Source organism: Arachis hypogaea, chromosome 11, assembly GCF_003086295.3.
Source record: "Arachis hypogaea cultivar Tifrunner chromosome 11, arahy.Tifrunner.gnm2.J5K5, whole genome shotgun sequence".
Lineage (NCBI taxonomy): Eukaryota > Viridiplantae > Streptophyta > Magnoliopsida > Fabales > Fabaceae > Arachis > Arachis hypogaea.
In genome coordinates this window covers 139,574,442-139,596,554 of record NC_092046.1, presented here as the reverse complement: position 1 = coordinate 139,596,554, position 22,113 = coordinate 139,574,442, and the positions used below count along the sequence as shown (strand labels likewise).

Below are 22,113 nucleotides of genomic sequence, written 5' to 3'. Positions count from 1 at the left end.
GAAAGACCGTACTAATAAGAAGTTGATGAATGATGCAATAAAGATGAGAAGCGCGCTGATAGAGAAGAGCAGCGCGGAGGATCGGAGGAGTGTAATGCGGGCAAGGAGCGCGATGATAGAGACTCATTTCAGGTGATGCCACTGCTAGATTTTATAAAATTTTATGGATATTTAAAGATTTGTTTTGGGATGTTTTAGTATTTAGAAGGATTAAAACTGATTTAAAGGTTTTAAAATTAAATTTTAGGATTTTAGTTTTACTTAAACTGTTTTTTAAATTTAATTTGTATTTTAAATTAAAAAAATCTATTTGAATGTTTTTTTTTGGTGACTCTATTTGAATGTTTGTGTAACATTAAATAATAGTTTAAAAAATACCTAATTGAATGGATTTATTACCAGCAACAAAAATATTATGACAATAAAAACAAATGTATATCTACTTTTAATATATATATATATATATATATATATATATATATATATATATATATTTTTTTTTTTTTTTCTCAAAATCTTGTGGGGGCAAATGCCCCCTTCCCCAATACATGGTCCCATTGGTCCGTGCCTGACTATTAGCAAAGTCTATTTTTCCTTTCTTTTGGCAGTTGGCTGAACATGATAGGGATACACATTTAATTGTTAAATTATATATGCGGTTAAAAAATGATAAGAAATGAAATTTTAGTTAATTAATATTAATTAATTTTTAATTAAAAAATTATTTTTTAAAAATTTTAAAATTTATAATTTATAATTCAAAAATAAAATTAATAATTTAAAATTTAAGATAGAAAAATATAAAAAATAAACTTTCATTTTAATATTAGTCAACTTTTTTTTATTTTAAAAATTTTATTTTATTTTTTGAGAATTTAAGATTTAAAATTTATAATTTAGAATTTAGAATTAAAATGGTATGATTTAGGATGTGAGAGATATATATTATTTATGTATGTATCTCTTCTATTCTATCAGCTGAATAAATTTTTAAAAGAAATAGTTTTATCATATATTATCAAAGTTTATATAACCAAAAATTTAGAATTTGATTCTTATTGAATTTAAAATAAAGAATTTAAGTATAAGATAAATAAAAAAGATTATGTAAAAGAATTCAAACACAGCAACCTCAAAATGGTCTCTTACTTGAGAGAGATATAATAACATTGTATGTATATTCTTCTATTAGTTTAAATTTAAAAAAAACAATATTATGACATAAGATATAAAATTTAAAATAAATAAAATAATTTAAAAAAATTAACTAATGTTGACTTGGAAAAATAAACTCTTTTCTAATATTATTCTTTGAGATAAAACGTGTTTTAAAATATGGTTTCGTTTTTAATGTGTTCATAATTTATTTGTGTTCAAGTATATTATTTTGTATGTATTGTAGATATTTGATGTAGTATTTTAAATATGCTTTTAGGACCTATTCAAAATAACAAAAAATAAATATAACGGTTTCAAAACACATTTAAAATTCATCTTTTGTTCACACAATCTTGCATGAAAATGTCCAGAAATAACATTCATAATTAAATGAAATAAATAAACACATTCAATATTAAGTATTGACACATTTAAATTATATTATTATTACAAATTCCAAATCAAATAAAATAGTGCAAAAATAATATCAACACAAATACATCTTAAAAAAATACCACAAAAACATCCAATTATATTATGTATAGATTAGAAAGATTAAACTTTTTACTAAACAAAAAAAAAATAGATGAGAGACTAAGAACTCTAATAACACAAAATTTGAAGGAGGTAACAAATTCCAAATCAAACAGAGTAGTTCAAACGAAAATTATCAATACATACACATTTAAAAAAAAAACTTGAAACCCATCCAAAATTAAACATATATATTAGAAAGATAACATCTTTTATAAAATCAGAAAAAACAAAAGAATGGGAGATAAAAAACTCTACTAATCTAAAAAACGTTAAGAATGTGACATTTTACGAGATGGAAAGAGATACGCAAAGAAGGCGAACAAGAGGAATAGTGTATTATTGTGAGGCATTTTCGGTGCAGAGAAAGCGGAAAGAGAAAGACCATGTTAATGAGAAGTTGACGGAGGATGCAGTGAAGATGAGAAGCACGCTAACAGAGGAGTGCAGCGCAGAGCAGGAGCACGAAGCGGGCGAGAAGCGTGATGATTGGCGGAGGAGCGCGATGACAAAGACTCATTTCAGACGATAATGTAGCTGCTAGGTTTTATGGGATCGATTTTATGGATATTTAGAAGTTTGTTTTGACATTTTAAGAATGTTTTAATATTTAGAAGGGTTAAAATTGATTTGATAATCTTAAAATTGAATTTTAATATTTTAATTTTAGTTAAACCATATTTTAAATTTATATTTTAAATTAAAAAATATTAAATTTATTTGAATATGTTTATTTTATTTTTTTAAAATTAATATATTAAAATACCGATTAAAAAAATAATTTTAAAAAAAATACTTAATTGAGTTGATTTATTACTAGCAACAAAAATATTATGACAATAAAGATAGATGTATCTACTTTATGTTGTGATAAAGATGGATGACCAGGTATGGCTTAGGTGGATATCATTCTCAAGATTGAATAAATCACTTTACAAGACAAAATCTAATAAATGAAGGTTGAAAATGGAGTCACTTTATATGTATAAATAGAATGCATCATCAGATGCATTTTACACACACAATAATAATAAAACACTCTTTTCTTCTTCCATACATTATAATAATAATTTTCTCTTTCTCTATCTATTCGAAGGTCTTAAGTTTATAATATATTAGTGATATAATAATCATCTCGATTATATTAAGATAGTAATTGTGGTGAATACTATTACTAGAGTTCTATATTTATATTTCTCTATCTTATATTTATATCTTCCTTATTCTTTTATTTATTTTACAACACATTATCAGCACGAGACTCTAATCAAATTTTTAGGAAGACTCGGGTAACAAATTTTTATTATGTCGAAACTCTCTCATCTTGAATTCAATGCTCTTAATATATCTGGAAACAATTATTTATCATGGATATTAGATGCTGAAATCCATCTTGATTCAATGGATCTTGGAGATACCATTAAGGCTGAAAATAATGCATCCCAGAAGGATAAAGCCAAAGCCATGATTTTCTTTCGTCGTCATCTTGATGAAGGATTGAAAATGAATATCTCACATTAAAAGATCCTGCAGATCTATAGAAAGACCTTAAAGAAATGTATAATAATCAAAAGACGGTGATACTTCCTCAAGTCCGATATGTTAGAGAAAACTTTCTCAGCCTTCTATGTCTTGAATGTGCTCCTGCAGCAGCAGTATGGAGAAAAATGATTTAAAAAAAATATTTTGAGTTAATTTCTTGCCTTCTTGTTGCTGAACGTAACAATGAATTGCTTTTAAGGAATCATGAAGTGCGCCCAGCTGGTGCCGCCCCATTTCTTGAAGAAAATGCGGCAAATTATAACCCCAGAAGAGGTAAATGGCAAGATTTTGATAACAAGAAAAATTATAGAAGGAAGAAGAATTATATTTATAAGAAAGGATCTCACCAGAAGTGAGATAAAGAAAGAAACAATGGGCAAAATAAATCAATTGAGGATAAATGTTTTCGTTGTGGTGGAAAGGGTCATTGGTCGCGTACCTGTCGTACACCAAGGCACCTAGACGATCTTTATCAAATATCTTTGAAAAAAGACGACAAAGAAAAGGAAACAAATTTTGTTTCAAATGATGTTGAAAATTTCCTTACTCATTATAATGTATCTAATTTCTTTGAGGACCCTAAAGGAAATATTGGTCATTTGATCAATGATGGAATAGTTTAATATGTGGGATTGTTAAGTATCCATGTAAATAAATAATGTAAAGAACTTATTGTTAAGTTTTATTTTCTATGTATTTAAGTTTTAAATATGATGTATATAAATAATGAAATATTAATGTTTATGAATTTTGAAATTATTAAATGTGTCAAGTTTTAAAATAAAATTTTAGTATATGACATTATTTTTATGTATAGTGTTTCTTAGAAAAATAATTCCGATCAAGCATTCAATTTAACTGTGCATACTACTCATTTTATTATTATTTGTCTTTGAAGAAAATGGCAAGGATATATAATGAAGATATATGCCTTACGGATAGTGCAAGTTCGCACACTATTCTCAAAAGTGATATATATTTTACCCATCTGGTGTCAAAAGAAGAATGTGTTAATACTATTATTGGCTCAAGCAATGTGATAGAAGGCTCCGGAAGAGCTATAATTTTGTTTCCTGGAGGAACAAAATTTATAATAAATAATGCACTATTATCTACCAAGTCTCTGAGGAACTTGTTGAGTTTCAAAGATATTCGCCGAAATGGATATCATATTGAGATAATGAATGAGGAAAATCATGAGTATTTATATATCACAACTCATGATTCAAATAAGAAATTTATATTAGAAAAATTACCCTCACGCTCATCTGGGTTATATTACACCAAGATTAGTGCAATTGAATCACATGCCATTGTAAATCAGAAGTTTACTAGGCCAAATGAATTAATAACTTAGCACGACCGATTGGGTCATTTGGGAACAACCATGATGAGGAGAATTATTGAAAACTCCCATTGACATTCACTAAAGAACCAGAAGATTCTTAAATCTAGTGAATTTTGTTGTGCTGCATGTTCTCAAGGGAAGTTAATTTTAAGGCCATCACCAGTAAAGATTGGATTTGAGTCCCCTGAATTCCTAGAAAGGATTCAAGGCGATATATGTGGACCTATTCATCCACCATGTGGATCTTTTAGATATTTTATGGTCCTAATAGACGCATCTTCGAGATGGTCGCACATGTGCTTACTGTCTTCTCGCAACCTTGCGTTTGCGAGATTATTGGCTCAAATTATTCGATTAAAAGCACAATTTTCAGAAAATCCAATCAGAGCAATTCGTCTTGATAATGCTGGTGAATTTACTTCCCAAGCTTTTGATGCTTATTGTATAGCTAATGGAATAAGTGTTGAACATCCAGTAGCTTATGTTCACACACAAAATGGGTTAGCAGAATCACTTATTAAACGCCTCCAATTAATTGCTAGACCCTTACTTATGAGAACAAATCTCCCAACCTCAATCTGGGGATATGCTATTTTACATGCCGCAACACTTATTCGTTTGAGGCCAATGAGTTACCATCAGTTCTCTCCTATGCAATTAGCTTTTGGCCAGCAGCCAAATGTTTCCCATTTAAGAATATTCGGGTGTGCGATATATGTTCTCATTGCGCCACCTAATCGCACCAAAATGGGATCCCAAAGAAAATTGGGGATATATGTTGGATATGATTCTCCCTCTATCGTGAGGTATCTTGAGATACAAACTGGAGATATATTTAAAGACCGGTTTGCGAATTTTCATTTTGATGAATCAAAATTTCCAACATTAGGGGGAGAGAATAAGCTTCCTGAAAAGGAACTTAATTGAAATGCATCATCCTTGATGCATTTAGATCCTCGATCAGGGCAATGTGAACTAGAAGTTCAAAAGATTATACATTTGCAAAGAATAGCAAATGAATTGCCTGATACATTTTCTGATACAAAGAGGATAACCAAATCTTATATACCAACGAAAAATGTCCCAATTCGAATTGATGTCCCAGTAGGACAAGTAGCCACTGAAGCAAATTCACGCCAGAAGCGTGGCAGACTTATCGGTTCCAAAGACAAAAATCTTCGAAAGCGAAAAGAGGTAAATACTATTCCTGTTGAAAAAGACATAGGAGAGACACCTGCAGTTGTCCAAAATTCTGATATAATTTTAATGCCAGAAGACGTTCAGGTACCTGAAAATTGTGAAAATGACGAGATTTCGATAAATTATGTCTTTATAGGAGAGAAATGGGACTGAAATAAGACAATTATCAATAAAATATTTGCATATAATGTGACATTAAATATCATGCATGAAAGTAAGGATCTTGAGCCAAGATCAGTCGAAGAATGTCGACAAAAAAATGATTGGCTAAAATGGAAAGAAGTCATGAAGGTTGAGTTAGACTCACTTGCAAAACGTGAAGTCTTTGGACCTGTAGTCCGTACACCTGAAGATGTAAAACCTGTTGAATACCGATGGGTATTTGTGAGAAAACGAAATGAGAAAAATGAAATTATACGCTACAAAGCTCGACTTGTAGCACAAGGTTTTTCTCAGAGGTCAGGTATAGATTATGAAGAAACGTATTCTCCTGTAGTGGATGCGATAACATTGCGTTATTTGGTCAGTTTATCTGCATATCATAAACTGCATATGCATTTAATGGATGTGGTAACAGTCTATTTATACGGCTTATTAGATCGGGATGTCTATATGAAAGTCCTTGAAGGACTAAAGATATCTAAATCATCCGATGAATATTCGCAAGGGTTATACTCAGTCAAATTGCAAAGATCTTTATATGGTCTGAAGCAATCTGGACGAATGTGGTATAATCGTCTTACTGAGTATCTGGCCAAAAATAGATTCAAGAATGATGATATCTGTCTATGTGTTTTCATAAAAAAATCCACATCTGGATTCATTATAATTGCTGTGTACGTTGATGATTTAAATATCATTGGGACTCCTGAAGAGATTCCAACAATTATAAAAACTCTAAAAGAAGAGTTTGAGATGAAAGATCTTAGAAGGACTAAATTTTGTCTTGACCTGCAGATCGAGCATATAAAAAATGAGATCTTTATTCATCAAACAACATACACAGAGAAGATCTTGAAAAGATTTTATATGGATAAGTCACATCCCTTGAGTACCCCAATGATCGTAAGATCTTTGGATGTGGAGAAGGATCAATTCCGTCCTAAAGAAAAGAATGAAGATATCCTTGGTCCTGAAATACCATATCTTAGTGCCATTGGAGCGCTAATGTATCTTGCTAATAATACACAACCCGATATATCATTTGCTGTGAATTTACTAGCAAGGTATAGTTCCTCTCCAACCAGAAGACATTGGAATGGAATCAAGCAAATCTTTCGATATATTCATGGGACAGTTGATATGGGATTGTTTTATCCCTATGGATCCAAGTCATAATTAGTTGGCTATACAGATGCTGGATACTTGTCTGATCCACATAAAGGGAGATCTCAAACAGGATATCTGTTCACATATGAGGGTACAGCTATATCATGGAGGTCCACGAAACAGACGATTGCTGCAACATCCTCTAATCATGCCGAAATACTAGCGATTCATGAAGCTAGTCGCGAGTGTTTTTGGCTCAGAATTCTGATCCAATATATTCTGTCATCATGTGGACTGATTGATCATAAGATATCTCCAACTGTCCTGTTTGAAGATAATACAACATGCATTGCTCAACTTAAAGGTGGATACATCAAAGGTGATAGAACGAATCATATTTCTCCCAAATTCTTCTTCACTCATGATCTTCAAAATCAAGGGACAATTGATATCCAACAGATCCACTCAAGTGATAATCTGACAGATTTATTTACAAAGTCACTCCCAAAATCCTCCTTTGAAAGACTGGTACATGAGATTGGGATGCGCCGATTTCAAGACATTAAATGATGTCGGCAAGAGGGGGAGACTGTACTCTTTTTCCCTTGATCAGGTTTTTTTCCAATGGGTTTTTCTTGACAAGGTTTTTAATGAGGCAGTCCCCATCACTAAAGGATATTGTACTCTTTTTCTTCACTAAAGTTTTTTTTTCACTGGGTATTTCTTTAGTAAGGTTTTAACGAGACAATAATCCTAAATGATCATCATATCCAAGGAAGAGTGTTGTGATAAAGATGGATGACCACGTATGGCTTAGGTGGATATCATTCTCAAGATTGAATGAATCACTTTACAAGACAAAATCCAATAAATGAAGGTTAAAAATGGAGTCACTTTATATGTATAAATAGAATGCATCATCAGATACATTTTACACACACAATAATAATAAAATACTCTTTCTTTCTTCTATCTATTATAATAATAATTTTCTCTTTCTCTATCTATCTGAAGGTCTTAAGTTTATAATATATTAGTAATATAATAATCATCTCGATTATATTAAGATAATAATTATGGTGAATATTATTACTAGAGTTCTATATTTATATTTTTCTATCTTATATTTATATCTTCCTTATTCTTTTATTTATTTTACAACACTTTTGTTATTGTTATTTTTCTTTCAAAATCTTGTGGGCGCAACTGCGCAAGTGCCCCCTTCCCCAATACATGTGGTCCCATTGGTCCGTGCCTGAGTATTAGCAAAGTCTGTTTTGATATTTTCTTTCTTTTGGCAGTTGGGTCAACATATGATGGTGATACACATTTAATTGTTAAATTATATATGTTGTTAAAAAATTATAAGAAATGAAATTTTAGTTAATTAACATTAATTAATTTTTAATTAAAAATTATTTTTTAGAAGATTTAGAATTCAAAAATAAAATTAATAATTTAGAATTTAAGATAAAAAATATATATATAAGAAATAAACTTTTATTTATTAATATTAGTCTATTTGTTTTTCTAATTTAAAAAAAAAATTTTTTTTGAGAATTTAACATTTATAATTTAGAATTTAGAATTTAGAATTAACAGTGTATGATTTAAGATGTGAGATATATATTGTTTATGTGTATAAGAGAAATAATTTTATGATATATTATCAAAGTTTATATGACCAAAAAATTTAGAATTTGATTCTTATTGAATTAAAAAAAAAATAAGCATAAGACAAATTCAAACACACCTAAAAATCTCTTGTTAGAGAGAGTAAATAAGAGATATAATAATAAGGCAACAATTAATATAGCATTTATTAAATGTTTGTAACCAAAGAAAATCAGCCAAAAACAGCCATAACTTGTCTTATTTAGCATTCATTAATTGTTGCGACAATTAATTAATACTAAATAAAGCAAGTCCTGTTTTTTTTGTCTACCTAGCATTACCCCATTCATTAAATGAATTAGGGATGTTCACAGGTACAAATAATTCGACTTCTTGTTTAAAATTGATCTGATTCGATTATATTGGCTGTGGACTTGATGGGTAATAGAGTACAATCGGATCAAACCCAATTAAACCCGATCTTAATTGATTCAGGTATTGGTTATGGGATCACAGAATTTGAACTAATCTGATTAACGTTGATTAGTTTAATATTAATTAAAAAATAAATAAAATCTAATAATATATATACAAATTTATCTCTTAATCTTAAAATCTTTTAAATTATAATAATTATTTACTTATTTAAGTTTGAATCGATAACGGATTATTTTTTTAGTATTATTATTATATATTTATAGTATTTAAATAATTTTTTATTTTTTTTAAATTTTTTTAAATTTTATTTTCAATCGAGTGCCCATTATTCAAACCGATTTAATATGATTTTTTTTTTGGTGACTCGATTTAATAGAATTTAATCTATTTGAATTGGCTCCGATCTATTTACTAAATATTACAAATTCAAACCAATTAAAATTTAATCGATTCGATTCACATTTTTCTCTAAATTTAAACCACGAGACCTGTGAAAAAAAAAGTCGAAACGCGAAGGAATCTGCGAATCACCATTCACCGGCATAAATTCTTACATCACAGACTCACAAGTTGTTACCGTAGGAGCACAATAATTAGTTTAAAAAAAAAATATTATAAACATTTTTTTATTTGTCAATCTATGAAAAAAAAAATGAACTAAATGTTAAGGGAAAGAGATTACTGGTTTCCTTTAACATTAACGTACCACGTGATCTCGAATATAGAAACAAAATTTTAATATTGGCATTCAAAAATATTAATCTGGAATTATTTGAGAACTAAGATGCGCGAATCAAATTGCTTGTTGCTTAAATGACCATTTAATCAAGTCAATTATAAGCAACTGTTTGCTTGAAGCGTGACCTTAAATTCCCATTGGCCACTGGGCTGACACTTGAGAACTTCTCTTGCTCATGCGATTATTATTGCATGAAAATTAGAAAAAAAAAAAAAAAGATGTTTAAGATACTAGTAATATCTTTTGTACAAATTATATATTTATTCCAACCGGTTACTGTTTTATATATTTTTGTTATTACAGGACAATGCTATCTAGCTAATAAAATTTATTAATTTTAATTAATATATAAACAATAAAAATGTTTTTATATATAATATCCTAAGAATATAATATTGTCTGAATTCTAAATTTTAAATAATAAATTTAAAATTTTAATAATATAAAATAAAGAATTTACTAATATTGATAAAAGGTATTATCCTAACATTTTTCATTACTATATAATAAATAATGGATCAAATTTTAAGGCGAGAATTAGACTACATAATAATAATAATAATAATAATAATAATAATAATAATAATACATCTTCCTAATTATATTATTATTAGCATTGTATTCTTCAATCTCCTTTTATTAATCATTATCACATTTTTTCAAGATGCTTCTAGATACTATTTTTAGAAAAATACACATTTTGAAAAGGTATATATACAAATAGCTAGCAAGCTCCAAAAAAGTAAAATAACATATCAATACTCAATGAAGAATTATAATATTATTTAAGGCCAGGACAAACATAAACTAACAGGCTATAAGACATAATACCATAGCATAATAATAGAAGGATATGACAACAAGGAGAACGTGTATATAATCTTAGGGGCTCTCCATGAGTTTCTCAATGCGAAAATAAATAATGATAATAAGAAGATCTGTGTATCTTTATTGATTGTAGAGAATATATATATAAAAATATTATCTCTAATATAATTGGTTCAAATTATTGGCAATAAAATAATAAAAATCATAGGCAGAAGGTGGATATATTAAGGGGTTTAGGGGGAGCTTTCATTCCACAAACACAGCTAGGGTTTGAGCTATTATTCAATCAAACATGGGTTCCAGCATGAAGCTCATTCTCCTCTTAGTGTTGGCCTTCCTCTACTTCGAAGCAGTGGTATCAGCAGTGACGCCACTGCAATTCCAACACCCACTTGACCCTCTAACCAAAGAAGAAATAACTACAGTCCAAACCATAGTCCGAACCAAGTACCCAACCTCCAAGAACAGCCTTACCTTCCACTACATTGGCCTTGATGACCCTGACAAAACTTCTGTTCTCACATGGGAACACTCGATGCTTGGAGCCATAACCATCGCTCGCAAATCCTTCGCGATTGTCATTATCAACGGTGAGACCCACGAGATCCTTATTGATCTGAGGCTGAAGATCATCCTCTCCGACAAGATTCACACTGGCCATGGCTTCCCAACGCTGAGCGTTGAGGATCAGAGTGCCGCCATACTGCTTCCGCTGAGTCACGAGCCCTTCAAAGAGTCGATCAAGAAGAGAGGACTCAACCTCTCTGAGGTGGTCTGCTCTACCTTCACCGTCGGATGGTACGGCGAGGCCAACAGCAAGAGATCCCTCAGGGTCGATTGCTTCATGAAGGAAACCACCGTCAACATATATGTCCGCCCTATCAGCGAGCTCTATATACTCGTTGACCTTGACCTCATGAAGATCGTTGAGTACCATGACAGAGCCACTCGCCCTGTTCCCACCGCCGACAACACCGATTATCGCTTCTCTAACCAGCAACCACCCTTCGGTCCCAAGCAACATAGCCTTGCCTCCCATCAACCTCAAGGTCCTGGCTTCCAGATCAAGGGTCACTCTATTAGGTATTCATTTTCTCATTACATATTGCACTCTAAACCTAACTAATAGTCATATTAATACACATAGGTTTTGATTCACGCGCAGGAGTAGTGTTGTCGCTGGCATCGATCTACGATTTGGAGAAGCACAAGTCAAGGAGAGTGATGTACAGAGGGTTCATCTCAGAGCTGTTTGTGCCCTACCAAGACCCATCGGAGGATTGGTACTTCAAGACATTCTTCGACGCTGGCGAGTTTGGGTTCGGACTGTCAACAGTGTCCATGCAGCCCAACCGTGACTGCCCTTCTCATGCTCAGTTCTTGGATGTGTTCGTCCACACAAATGACGGCAGCCCAAGCTTGTTGAATAACGCTATCTGTGTTTTTGAACAATACGGCGACATCATGTGGCGTCACACTGAAACTGGCATCCCTAATGAAACAGTATGTAATTTAATTAAATTTTTTATGATAACCGTGCAAGTTTGGGCTGTTAATATCTATAGGAAATTAATTAACTTTAAAAACATTTGTGTTGAACATCAGATCCTAGAATCCAGGAGTGAGGTGAACTTGATTGTAAGAAGCGTGGTCACTGTGGGTAACTACGACAACATCATTGATTGGCAGTTCAAAGCCAGTGGCTCCATCAAACCTGCGGTATGTGTCTCATTTCATGCTCAGATTAATTATTATCAGTTTATCACTTTCTTTATTTATTATTAATAATTTTTAACATGTACCACATGAATCATATTAAAATATTTTTTAATAACATAAATGAAAAGAATTTGCATGGGCATTTGCTTCACGTGGTTTTCTTGCAGACCCCAAGAAAAGTTCAGTCCGCATACTAGCTTCTCATATTAGAACACCTTAAATAAAAGGATTAAGCCGTACAAAATTCAAAAGTAGAGATTTTAAATTGGTTTTTTTTTTTTAAATATATTATTGGTTGTTAGATCACATGATTTAATATTAGATGAAGACAAAAAAAAGAAAAAAAAATACAGCCTTTTGGCTTTTTTTGGTATATTCAAGTTAAAATATACACAGCTTGCTTAACATAATATGAACTTTTTGTAAGTTTTTTGTATAAAAAGACACATCAAAAAAATACATCTATAAAAACATTTCTATTAAATTCAATCATAAAAAAGATATTTTTAATAGACACATCTACAAAAATACTTCTATTAGCGGGATCGTTAATTAATTAGTTACATTGTTAATGTATGCAGATAGCACTATCGGGTATATTGGAAATCAAGCCAGTGGAGGCTAAGCACAAGAGCGAGATTAAGATAGACGAACACGGAACATTGGTGTCAGCAAACAGCGTGGGAATATACCACGATCACTTCTACATTTACCATCTTGACCTTGACATCGACGGCGTGGAGAACTCTTTTGAGCAGACCAACTTGAAGACGGTTAGAGTAACAGACGGAAGCTCCAAGAGAAAGAGTTATTGGACCGTTGAGACCAAAACTGCCAACACCGAATCGGACGGCAAGATCACCATCGGTATGGCCCCTGCTGAGCTGGCAATTGTGAACCCTAACAAGAAGACGGCAGTCGGAAATGACGTGGGGTACCGTCTGATTCCGGGAGCGACAGCTCATCCCCTTCTGACGGAGGATGACTACCCACAAATCAGAGGCGCTTTCACAAACCACAATGTTTGGGTCACTCCCTACAACATATCCCAGAAGTGGGCCGGTGGACTCTACGTTGACCAGAGCCGTGGAGAGGACACCTTGGCTGTTTGGACCCAAAAGTATATAAGCCTTTTCATTATCATTTTATTCTTAATTTCTCAGTATGAATCGATAATCTTACTCCTACTCTGTTCTTTAATTGCAGGAATAGAAATATTAAGAACACGGACATTGTGTTGTGGCACGTAGTGGGAATTCATCACGTTCCGGCTCAAGAAGACTTCCCAATAATGCCATTGTTGAGCACTGGATTTGAGTTGAGGCCAACCAATTTCTTTGAGAGGAATCCGGTTCTTAAGACCCTCTCTCCCAACGATCTTACATGGCCTGGCTGCCCCAAGTAGATGAACAAGCACACGCCAATTGAAGACCTCAATTACCCTGCTGGATACATATATTTATTTTGTTGTAACCGCATTGTTACGTTATTGGGGATTGGAAAGTGTGAGAATTGAGATGTCGTTTTATTATATTGGATTCTCCTTGCCACTTGCCAGTATTGGCTTATTCAATCAAAATCTGAATAATTTATTGGCTTATTGCAAGTTTGCAACCTCTTTTACTTGCTTATCATCATTTAATTTGCTCACATACCCTTCGTGTTTTTTCTTCCCCAGAATTAGTTAGCAACTATATCTTCGTTCTAACTTTATTATAAAACCTAAGTAACAGTGGATTTGGAAGAGGAGGAGAAGAACCTATGCAAATTTGGAAGAAGAAGAAGAAAGACGAAAAAGAGGAGAAAGAGAAGGAGAAAGAATGCGTGATTTGAAGAGTCGTTGTAACAACTTGGATAAATTTAGAGAAGTATTTTACTTGGATACAGCACTTTGTTTATTATTTTTAGCTTAAATTATAATTTTTAAATTTTAATTTTAAATCTTAATTACTATAATAAACTTTAAATTTCCCCAAAATAAAAAATAAAAAATATAATTTTATAATAACAATTAATTAATATTAATTGATTAAAAATTAATTTTGATTCTATATTAACTTTTTTTTTAAAAAAAAAATTGCTATTAGACCTGGAATATATCTATTTGCACCTTTATATATGCCATTGAAAGTATTCTTTAGGTGGAGGTATGATTGATAGTTTCTGTCACTTCAATTAACAACAATGCTTTATGGGAATTTCTGAAAGCAAATTCTAGATTGGATCTTCCCCATCTATATTGATTCGTCTTTTGCTTATAGAAATTTTGGAAGGTAATCCAGTCCCGTGATTCCAACTTGCCATTGTCTTCATTAGAAGAGGTAAATGAAATCTGAAAGGTCGCTGTATGGGGCTCCATACATATTTCTTTGAACACTGACATAAGAAGATAAGGATTTGGTAATCATCCACTCTCAGTTAAAAACATAAAATTCAAGATGAAAATTCAGCTGCCGTTTAAAACATATAAATCGAATTTCACATGAAAAACGACTGCATGTGAAGATTGCAAGATAGGCTCACTACATAGAAAGAAGAAGAGTGCTAAAGAAGGAACACATTTTGTTCTCATGTTTCCGTGTATATAGAGATGTTCACGGTACGGTTTGATTCAATTTTTGAGAGAAAAATCATTCGATCCAATCGTTTAATTAAATTGCGGTTTGATTTAGTTCGATTTTTTATCGAAGTCATCCAAATCAAATCAAATTTATTAAAATCGGTTTGGTTTGGTTCGGTTTATTTGGCTTTTTTAATCAATTCGAAAAAATACTACCATACTATTTCACAAAGTCATAACATTGAAATCAACAAACACAAATACACAATAGCTAACAAAATCTTGATCAAATGAAATTTAACGACAAAAGGAATTTAAATACGACAATTAAAGAAGTTTAAAAGTTCAATAGTCAACACAACTGAAAATAAATATAAATTTCCATAAAAAGATAGCCAAGTTATAGTGTCTTCTCCAACATAATAGCTAAACTTCTTTAGGCAAACCAACCTGGGAAGAAGGTTTCGACGGCGTTGCCAAGTGGTGGGAGGAAGGACTTCGAGCTCGAGACTGAGAGTGCGAGAATGCAAGACTGAGAGAATAGACCTAGGTTTACGTTTGGAGCAATTGGGGATTTGGGGCTGGGGAGATTAGGTCACGAGGCATCACGTTGGGCGCGGGGGGATTTGGTCTTTTAAAGTTTTGAATATACAGGTTCGATTCAGTTTGGTTGAGGTTTTTTTTGGTCAAAATCAAAAACCGAATCGAACCGTAATAAAAACAACAAAACACCTTTTTTCGATTTTTTCGGTTATTAATTTGTTCGATTTTCAATTTATTCGATTCTGTTAATCGGTTTAAGTCGGTTCAAATCGGTTTTGAACACCACTAATGTATATATAGAGCAGTTACCTATTCTGCATTCAAGTGCACCAAAATTACTATACACTACTACTGATAGTAAATAAAGACTAGAGCATAATGAAGAAGAATAAGAAGCTGTTTTTTCTTTGATCCGTTTTAAGTGCGTCTCCAAATCATGGCTCTCTCTAATCTCCACACCCAAGTTTGCTATATCACATTTTGAGTTAGCAGCCGAATGCACCAACAGAATTATTTTTCTAGAATCTTCTTCTAATGAAGCTCTATCCATAGACTTAGATGCATTGCTTCATGATCACTCTGCGTCAACAACAACAATAACGCTTACTTTTCCACTTCCCTTACCATATCCTCAAATTCCAATTATAAATTCTTGTAGAGGGTTTCTTCTACTTTGGGATCTTGGTTCAGATATCTACCTGTGGAATCCATCCACAGGTGTTCACAAGAAGCTACCTCTCTCACTTATTGCTTCAAACATAAATGGGGATGTTTGGCCATATCTCTATGGTTTTGGTTATGACTCATCAATTGATGATTACTTGGTGGTTCTAGAATCTTGTGATGTAAATACAGATGATGTGGCAACACATGTTGAGCTTTTATCTCTTAGAGCGAATTCATGGAACAATCTTGAGGGTACTCATATATACTCACTTTCTTTATATGAATTGTTCTGATGACGCGAGAATGGGAACGTTCTTCAACGGGGCTATTCATTGGTTGGCCTTTCGCCATGACGTGAACATGAATGTGATTGTTGCCTTTGATCTAGCGGAAAGGGCCATCTCGGAGGTACCTTTGCCAATTGATTTGAAACTGACTTCAACTTCTCTGAATTATGGGTTCATGGAGAATCTGAGTCTACATATCAGAGAGGCACATATGAGGTTGAGATATGGGTGATGGAAGAATAATATGGAATGCAATGTTCTTGGACCAAGTCCATTTCTGTTGAGCATAATAATAGTCCTACAAGATACATTTCTCCAATTTGATCCACCAAAAGTGGTGATATATTGGTGAAATGCAATGTGAAAGAACACAAGACAGAGCATCGTTCATATCATGCAAGCAAAAGTGAAGAAGGGTTCACTTATGCAGCGGTGTATACAGAATCAACAACAATTAGTTTGTGGAATATATCCAGCAATTTATTCAATATTTCTTAATCTTTGTCCATATATTAAAATGAAAAGACCATTTTCAAACGGGCATTTGGTCTAGTGGTATGATTCTCGCTTTGGGTGCGAGAGGTCCCGAGTTCGATTCTCGGAATGCCCCAATTTATATTTTTCCGTCACACTTTTAATTACTTGAAAGAACATCCTTATGCTTTTCCACTACGAATGCTTTTGCTTTTTCGAATTTTACATAATTACAATTTTACATGACAAGTAAAACAAGCGAATTCACAAAAACCTCGTACTTTCAATACAAATGATGCATTTACATATGCTTGGTGAAATAAATAAAGAAAACAATATGAATATTAACATTAAGATATGAAATAAACAAAACAAAACAACTTCAGATAAAAGTACAAAGAGAATCACGCATTCATATATGACATAAAGAATTCATATATGGCACCAGGCCACCAGTGAATCTGAAACTCATACTCTTCCATCTCTATATGAAATGATTTCTGAGACTCCAATATGGATAATACCCGTGTTTAGCAGTTGGGTTCCACTTACAATTATGGTGATTATTTCCAAGGTACGCTGGGAAAAAAAAAAAGAAGAAGAAAAAAAGTGATTATTAACTTTATGGGCACCTAAATGTTTGACACTTTTTTCCAATGATTGAAATTATTATATCAGAATCCAGAAATAAAGGTTACCAGGTTTGAGTCTGTCCAGCCAAGTTGAATCTCTTTGCATGCAAATCTGCAAGAAAAGAAAAGAAGCATTTAGTCAGCAATGTTTATGAACAATTCAATTAGAAATATGAAAGCAGAGAAGGGTGACCAACCCCATGGCTAGTAAAGTGAGTGCCCATGTTGCCATTGAGGACATGGCTGCTGCATACAAGTTTGAAGCATTCCATTTGGAAATGTTGTGCAATCCAGTGAGTGAGGTTGTGAACCCCACAACGCCGGCAATGAGAGCGAAGATTATGAAGAAACCAGTCGCCATGTTTCCCATTGGGAAGTATATCGGAAACAGGTGTGCCGGAGTGGACAGAACAGATGCTGCAAATTAAAGCAAGATCTAAACCACATGAGTTTGTCTCTAGTTTGTTTTTTGCTTTCATCATCTCATAAAGTAAACCAAATTTACCTGTTTCACGTGTTCTTTGAATCGCATGATTCACTGCCCATGAAGCAATCACAAGCACAATGAAGTACAGAACAAGATTCAGTACCGAGAGGAGGAGAGCTGCTGATTTGGAAGCCATGGCGCGCCTCGAAGCTCAAAAACTGAAAATCAAACTCTGTAATTGCTATGTTCTTGTCTAGCTTGGGAGGTCAACATATATACAAGGAGGTAGTCCAGTTGCATGGTTCTTCTTTGCTGTCACCAATTAAAAAGAACTTTCTTCAATGCAAAGAAATGGCTCGTATTCTTTGATCAATATATGGTTTTCCTCCCTAAGAGGAAAGGAACTTTTTCATATATTTTAACTTAGTATCCCAATGAGCATAATTAATTTTGCAGCATAGAAGGGAAAAGAAACCATGTCTATACAAATCATCATTTCATCATATTGGTTTGTGCTTAGTGACAGCACAAAGAAAATGCCGCAAAATTGAACCTTTTCTTGCCAGAATTTTCTAAAGTTACATATAACATGCGCTATAGATGTTAGCACGTGTACAATAGTTATAGATTCATAAGCTTATTTGTTAAGCCATCCTTTAAAAGTGTAAAACTTCTTTTACATTATCATTCATAAGATTTTTAAGATAGTACAAACATGAGGCTAGTTTACAATTAGTAGAAGGTTTTGATACAAACAGGACTAATAAGGTTTTGATACTCCAGCTTCATGCTTGATTTATTCCTAGACAATTTTGGGTCGATGCGAAAAGGCGATGGCATCACGAAACAAAGATTTATTTTAGACCTTTAAGGCTTGTGTTCTGAGCCGCAAGAGCTTCAGCCTCAAGAGTAGGTTCCCATAATATGGAAGTTTCTGCCAGTAATGCTGTCACAACATATGGATCCATGTTTGAAGCCGGGCGCCGGTCCTCCATGTAACCTATGATGACCAAGAAAATGTAAATGGTAAATATATGACCTTGCTATTACATTGCTTGTTTTGAAAAATCTTTGGAATAAGATTAAGGATTCAAAACGTTTCCACTATTCATCATTCAGTTAGACTTATCAAACACCTGCAAACAAAAAGTATTGTTTGTAATGCACTAATCCTACCTTTCCCATTCTTCTCTGTGTCTCTTCCAACACGGATTGAACAACCACGGTTAGCCACCCCCTGCAAGTTCAATCTTTTTAGTACAGTTCATCACAGTTTCAATCTTCAATCAGAATAGGCATTCATGATTTTGATGCATAGTTTAATACCCAAGAAAAAGTATCAATGTTGGTTGTTTCATGCTTTCCTGTCAACCTTCTCTCATTTCCTTCTCCATATGCACTAATGTGTTCCTTGTGACGAAGCGATAGGTTGATGATCGCCTTCTTTATTACCTCATAACCATCATCTTCTCTCATGCTCTTGGTACTATAATGCAAAAGATAGTTCATCAACTTACTTATTCAGGATAGCTATGATGATTAATGATAAAAGCAAGTCCAAAAACCTGAAATTGGTGTGGCATCCTGCACCATTCCAGTCACCCTACAGGGGAAAAATAAAATTCCATAGCATATCTATAAAGATGGCATAGTTATTGTAGTTGAAATGATACCTCTATTGGTTTTGGATCAAATGAGAGAACAACCCCAGCTTGTTCAGTGATTCTCTGTCATAATACAGAAGAAGTTACATAACAAGTACAATAAGTCATACACAGAATCCAAAGTCCATAAGACATGAAACAGAACCAGAAATCTGTAGTGTAACGAATTAAGTTGTCTTAGCATATCTATAACTGATTATTTTAGAAGCCAGATATAATAAATTACAATTACCTCAAGGATGTACCTTGAGCACCAAATATGATCAGCGGCTTCAATACCTACACAAGGGCCAACTTGATACTCCCACTGCAATGTTCATGGAAGTGATACTGTGAAAAACCGAGTTCTTGTATTTATAACCTCTAAACAGAATCCTAATGTTGAGATCAGAACCTGCCCAGGCATAACCTCTCCATTGGTGCCACTGATATTAATTCCAGCATACAAGCAAGCCTTGTAATGAGCATCTGCTATGTCGCGCCCAAACGACTTATCTGCCCCAGTACCACAATAATAAGGGCCCTAACACATGAAGGCATATTTAAGTATTTAGCTAGTTACTCATCATGAACCTCACAAATTCATGTGAATTGTGAATGATATCTGAACAGAAAATACCAGCATTGATATTACCTGTGGACCAGGATAGCCTCCTAGTGGCCAACCTAAAGGCCATTTTACATTCTTTTGAAGTAAGGTGTACTCTTGCTCTATTCCAAACCTTAGAACAATCAGTGTAGAATATAGCATCAGATTGTTATAGTTATATTTGTGAGTCTGCATTTTAAAAAGACATGGAGAAGGGCTTATAATAGATACCATGGAACTTCAGCTACAACCTTGGGATGACTAAAGATCTCTGCAGCTCTGCGTCGCTTGTTTGTAGGGATAGGTTCACCTTCTTGTGTGTATGAATCACAGATAACCTTCACAAACCATATCAAATTCAATCAACATGCCATTTCCATCAGATTTCTTAGATATATAAGTCCATAAGAGATCTTACCAAGATATTATCACCACCCCGGAAAGGATCTTTGAAAATTGCTTGAGGACTAAACAAATTAAGAAACTAAAATTAACCTGTAGGTCTGTAACTCCAATAGTATATAGCAAAAGTAATGGAAATATTAGTTTGAATTCTTACTACAGGTATACTTCACTATCTACACCTGTTGTTTGTCCAGTGCTAGATCCATCATAGTTCCACTTAGGGATCTCAGAGGGATGTTCAACAGGACTAGGAATTGTCTGAGAAGATCAAGAAAAATTGGATTGCTCATGAACAGCAATGGACTGCATAAATCAAATGCCAAATAATGGTTGTGAATCACATACCCTTGATTTACTCCTCATATCAATTCCTGTCCCTCCAATCCTGTTTTATATAACATAGAGGGTTAGATTACTCAGTATAGAAACAAAACCTGGAGAAGTGAAATAGTTCATACTTCATACCAAATGTACTCAGCAATTATTTTATTGGTGTATGGAGTGATGTCCAAGTTAAGTAGATTCTCAAGCCGGTTGATGGTACTGTTTTCCGATTTGATCGCCAGCACCTGAAACTTATTAGAGCTGGTGGGTGCACCTTTCTTGTTTTGTCTCAACAATAAAGAACTCATTTTTGAGGTAGTGGGGGTATTATAGGTAGAGTAGATTTCTGCTATTTTCATCTTCCATTGTGTAGAGGGTGCCAAAATCTGTGCCATGTTCTGTTTTGCAATAAGTAGAAAGATAAAATCAGGTTACAAGAGAGTTAGCATTCATGTAAATAATAATTAAAAAACATAAAAGCCATGGATGGGCATGCATGGACAAGTTATAGGGGCCATGCCATGCATGCATGTTCCTTAATCCTTACCAGTGTGTCAAGCAAGAAGAGGAAATTGTACTACATGTACTTATTAGATTTCTAATGCCAGCATCCAATAAGAAACTCATCAAGAAATGTGTGTGAAAATGGATATATATCCGAAACCGAAGAACTTGAACTGGTTTTGGTTTAGAATGGCACCCTGTTTTGGGTGGTGTGTGTCAGTGTCACAGACATGAGCCAGGAGGAACTTTAATAGTGTGACTGCATGGAAGCCTCGTGTAAAACAAGCCTCAACTTCAAATTTATTTTGGATTCTCAACATGCATGTATTGTTTTTTGAATTTTTGTATCTTGTATTTTGGGATAGGTGTCACGGTAAATTTTAGAAAATTAAATTTAACAGTGTTTGTATAATTTATTAGAGTGATTGAAAATGCTCTAGATGGTTTCGGAACGTTTTAAAATATTCTAAAAGGTTCTAAAAGGTCCCGAAATACTTTAAGAGGTTCTAGAAGACTCTAAAAGATTGTAGAATATTCTAGAAGAGTGTGGATGTATATAAGAGTATGAAGAATAGTATGGAACAATCTAGAAGTATTTAGAAAAATATTGTAAGATAGATATTTGTAGTGAAAGTTCTAGATGATCAAT

At 33.1% G+C, this 22,113-nt stretch overlaps 3 protein-coding genes and 1 non-coding gene across 4 annotated transcripts; 2 read left to right on the top strand and 2 right to left on the bottom strand.

Moving 5' to 3' along the window:
* Positions 1–10,694: 10,694 nt before the first annotated feature.
* Positions 10,695–13,989, top strand: LOC112723000 (primary amine oxidase). Its single transcript, XM_025774217.3, has 5 exons — positions 10,695–11,772; positions 11,811–12,173; positions 12,276–12,389; positions 12,971–13,509; positions 13,596–13,989. The coding sequence occupies exons 1-5, from the start codon at positions 10,963–10,965 to the stop codon at positions 13,792–13,794; spliced, it is 2,025 nt and encodes a 674-aa protein (XP_025630002.1). The 5' UTR covers positions 10,695–10,962; the 3' UTR covers positions 13,795–13,989.
* A 2,994-nt stretch (positions 13,990–16,983) lies between these two features.
* Positions 16,984–17,055, top strand: TRNAP-UGG (transfer RNA proline (anticodon UGG)). The gene has a single exon. It is a non-coding gene; the product is annotated as a tRNA-Pro (tRNA).
* Positions 17,056–17,182: 127 nt separating this feature from the next.
* On the bottom strand, positions 17,183–18,212 carry LOC112722999 (membrane protein PM19L). Its single transcript, XM_025774216.3, has 4 exons — positions 18,057–18,212; positions 17,749–17,968; positions 17,618–17,663; positions 17,183–17,498 (listed from the first exon to the last, which is right to left on the bottom strand). Exons 1-4 carry the CDS (start codon positions 18,172–18,174, stop codon positions 17,388–17,390), a joined length of 495 nt encoding a protein of 164 aa, XP_025630001.1. The 5' UTR covers positions 18,175–18,212; the 3' UTR covers positions 17,183–17,387.
* On the bottom strand, positions 18,150–21,682 carry LOC112722997 (glutamine synthetase leaf isozyme, chloroplastic). The gene is made up of 15 exons (XM_025774215.3): positions 21,508–21,682; positions 21,102–21,358; positions 20,982–21,021; positions 20,791–20,894; positions 20,650–20,698; positions 20,463–20,569; positions 20,277–20,364; positions 20,037–20,165; positions 19,875–19,949; positions 19,652–19,705; positions 19,544–19,581; positions 19,305–19,464; positions 19,155–19,215; positions 18,844–18,978; positions 18,150–18,290 (listed from the first exon to the last, which is right to left on the bottom strand). Exons 2-15 carry the CDS (start codon positions 21,353–21,355, stop codon positions 18,232–18,234), a joined length of 1,353 nt encoding a protein of 450 aa, XP_025630000.2. The 5' UTR covers positions 21,356–21,358; positions 21,508–21,682; the 3' UTR covers positions 18,150–18,231.
* Positions 21,683–22,113: the final 431 nt, after the last annotated feature.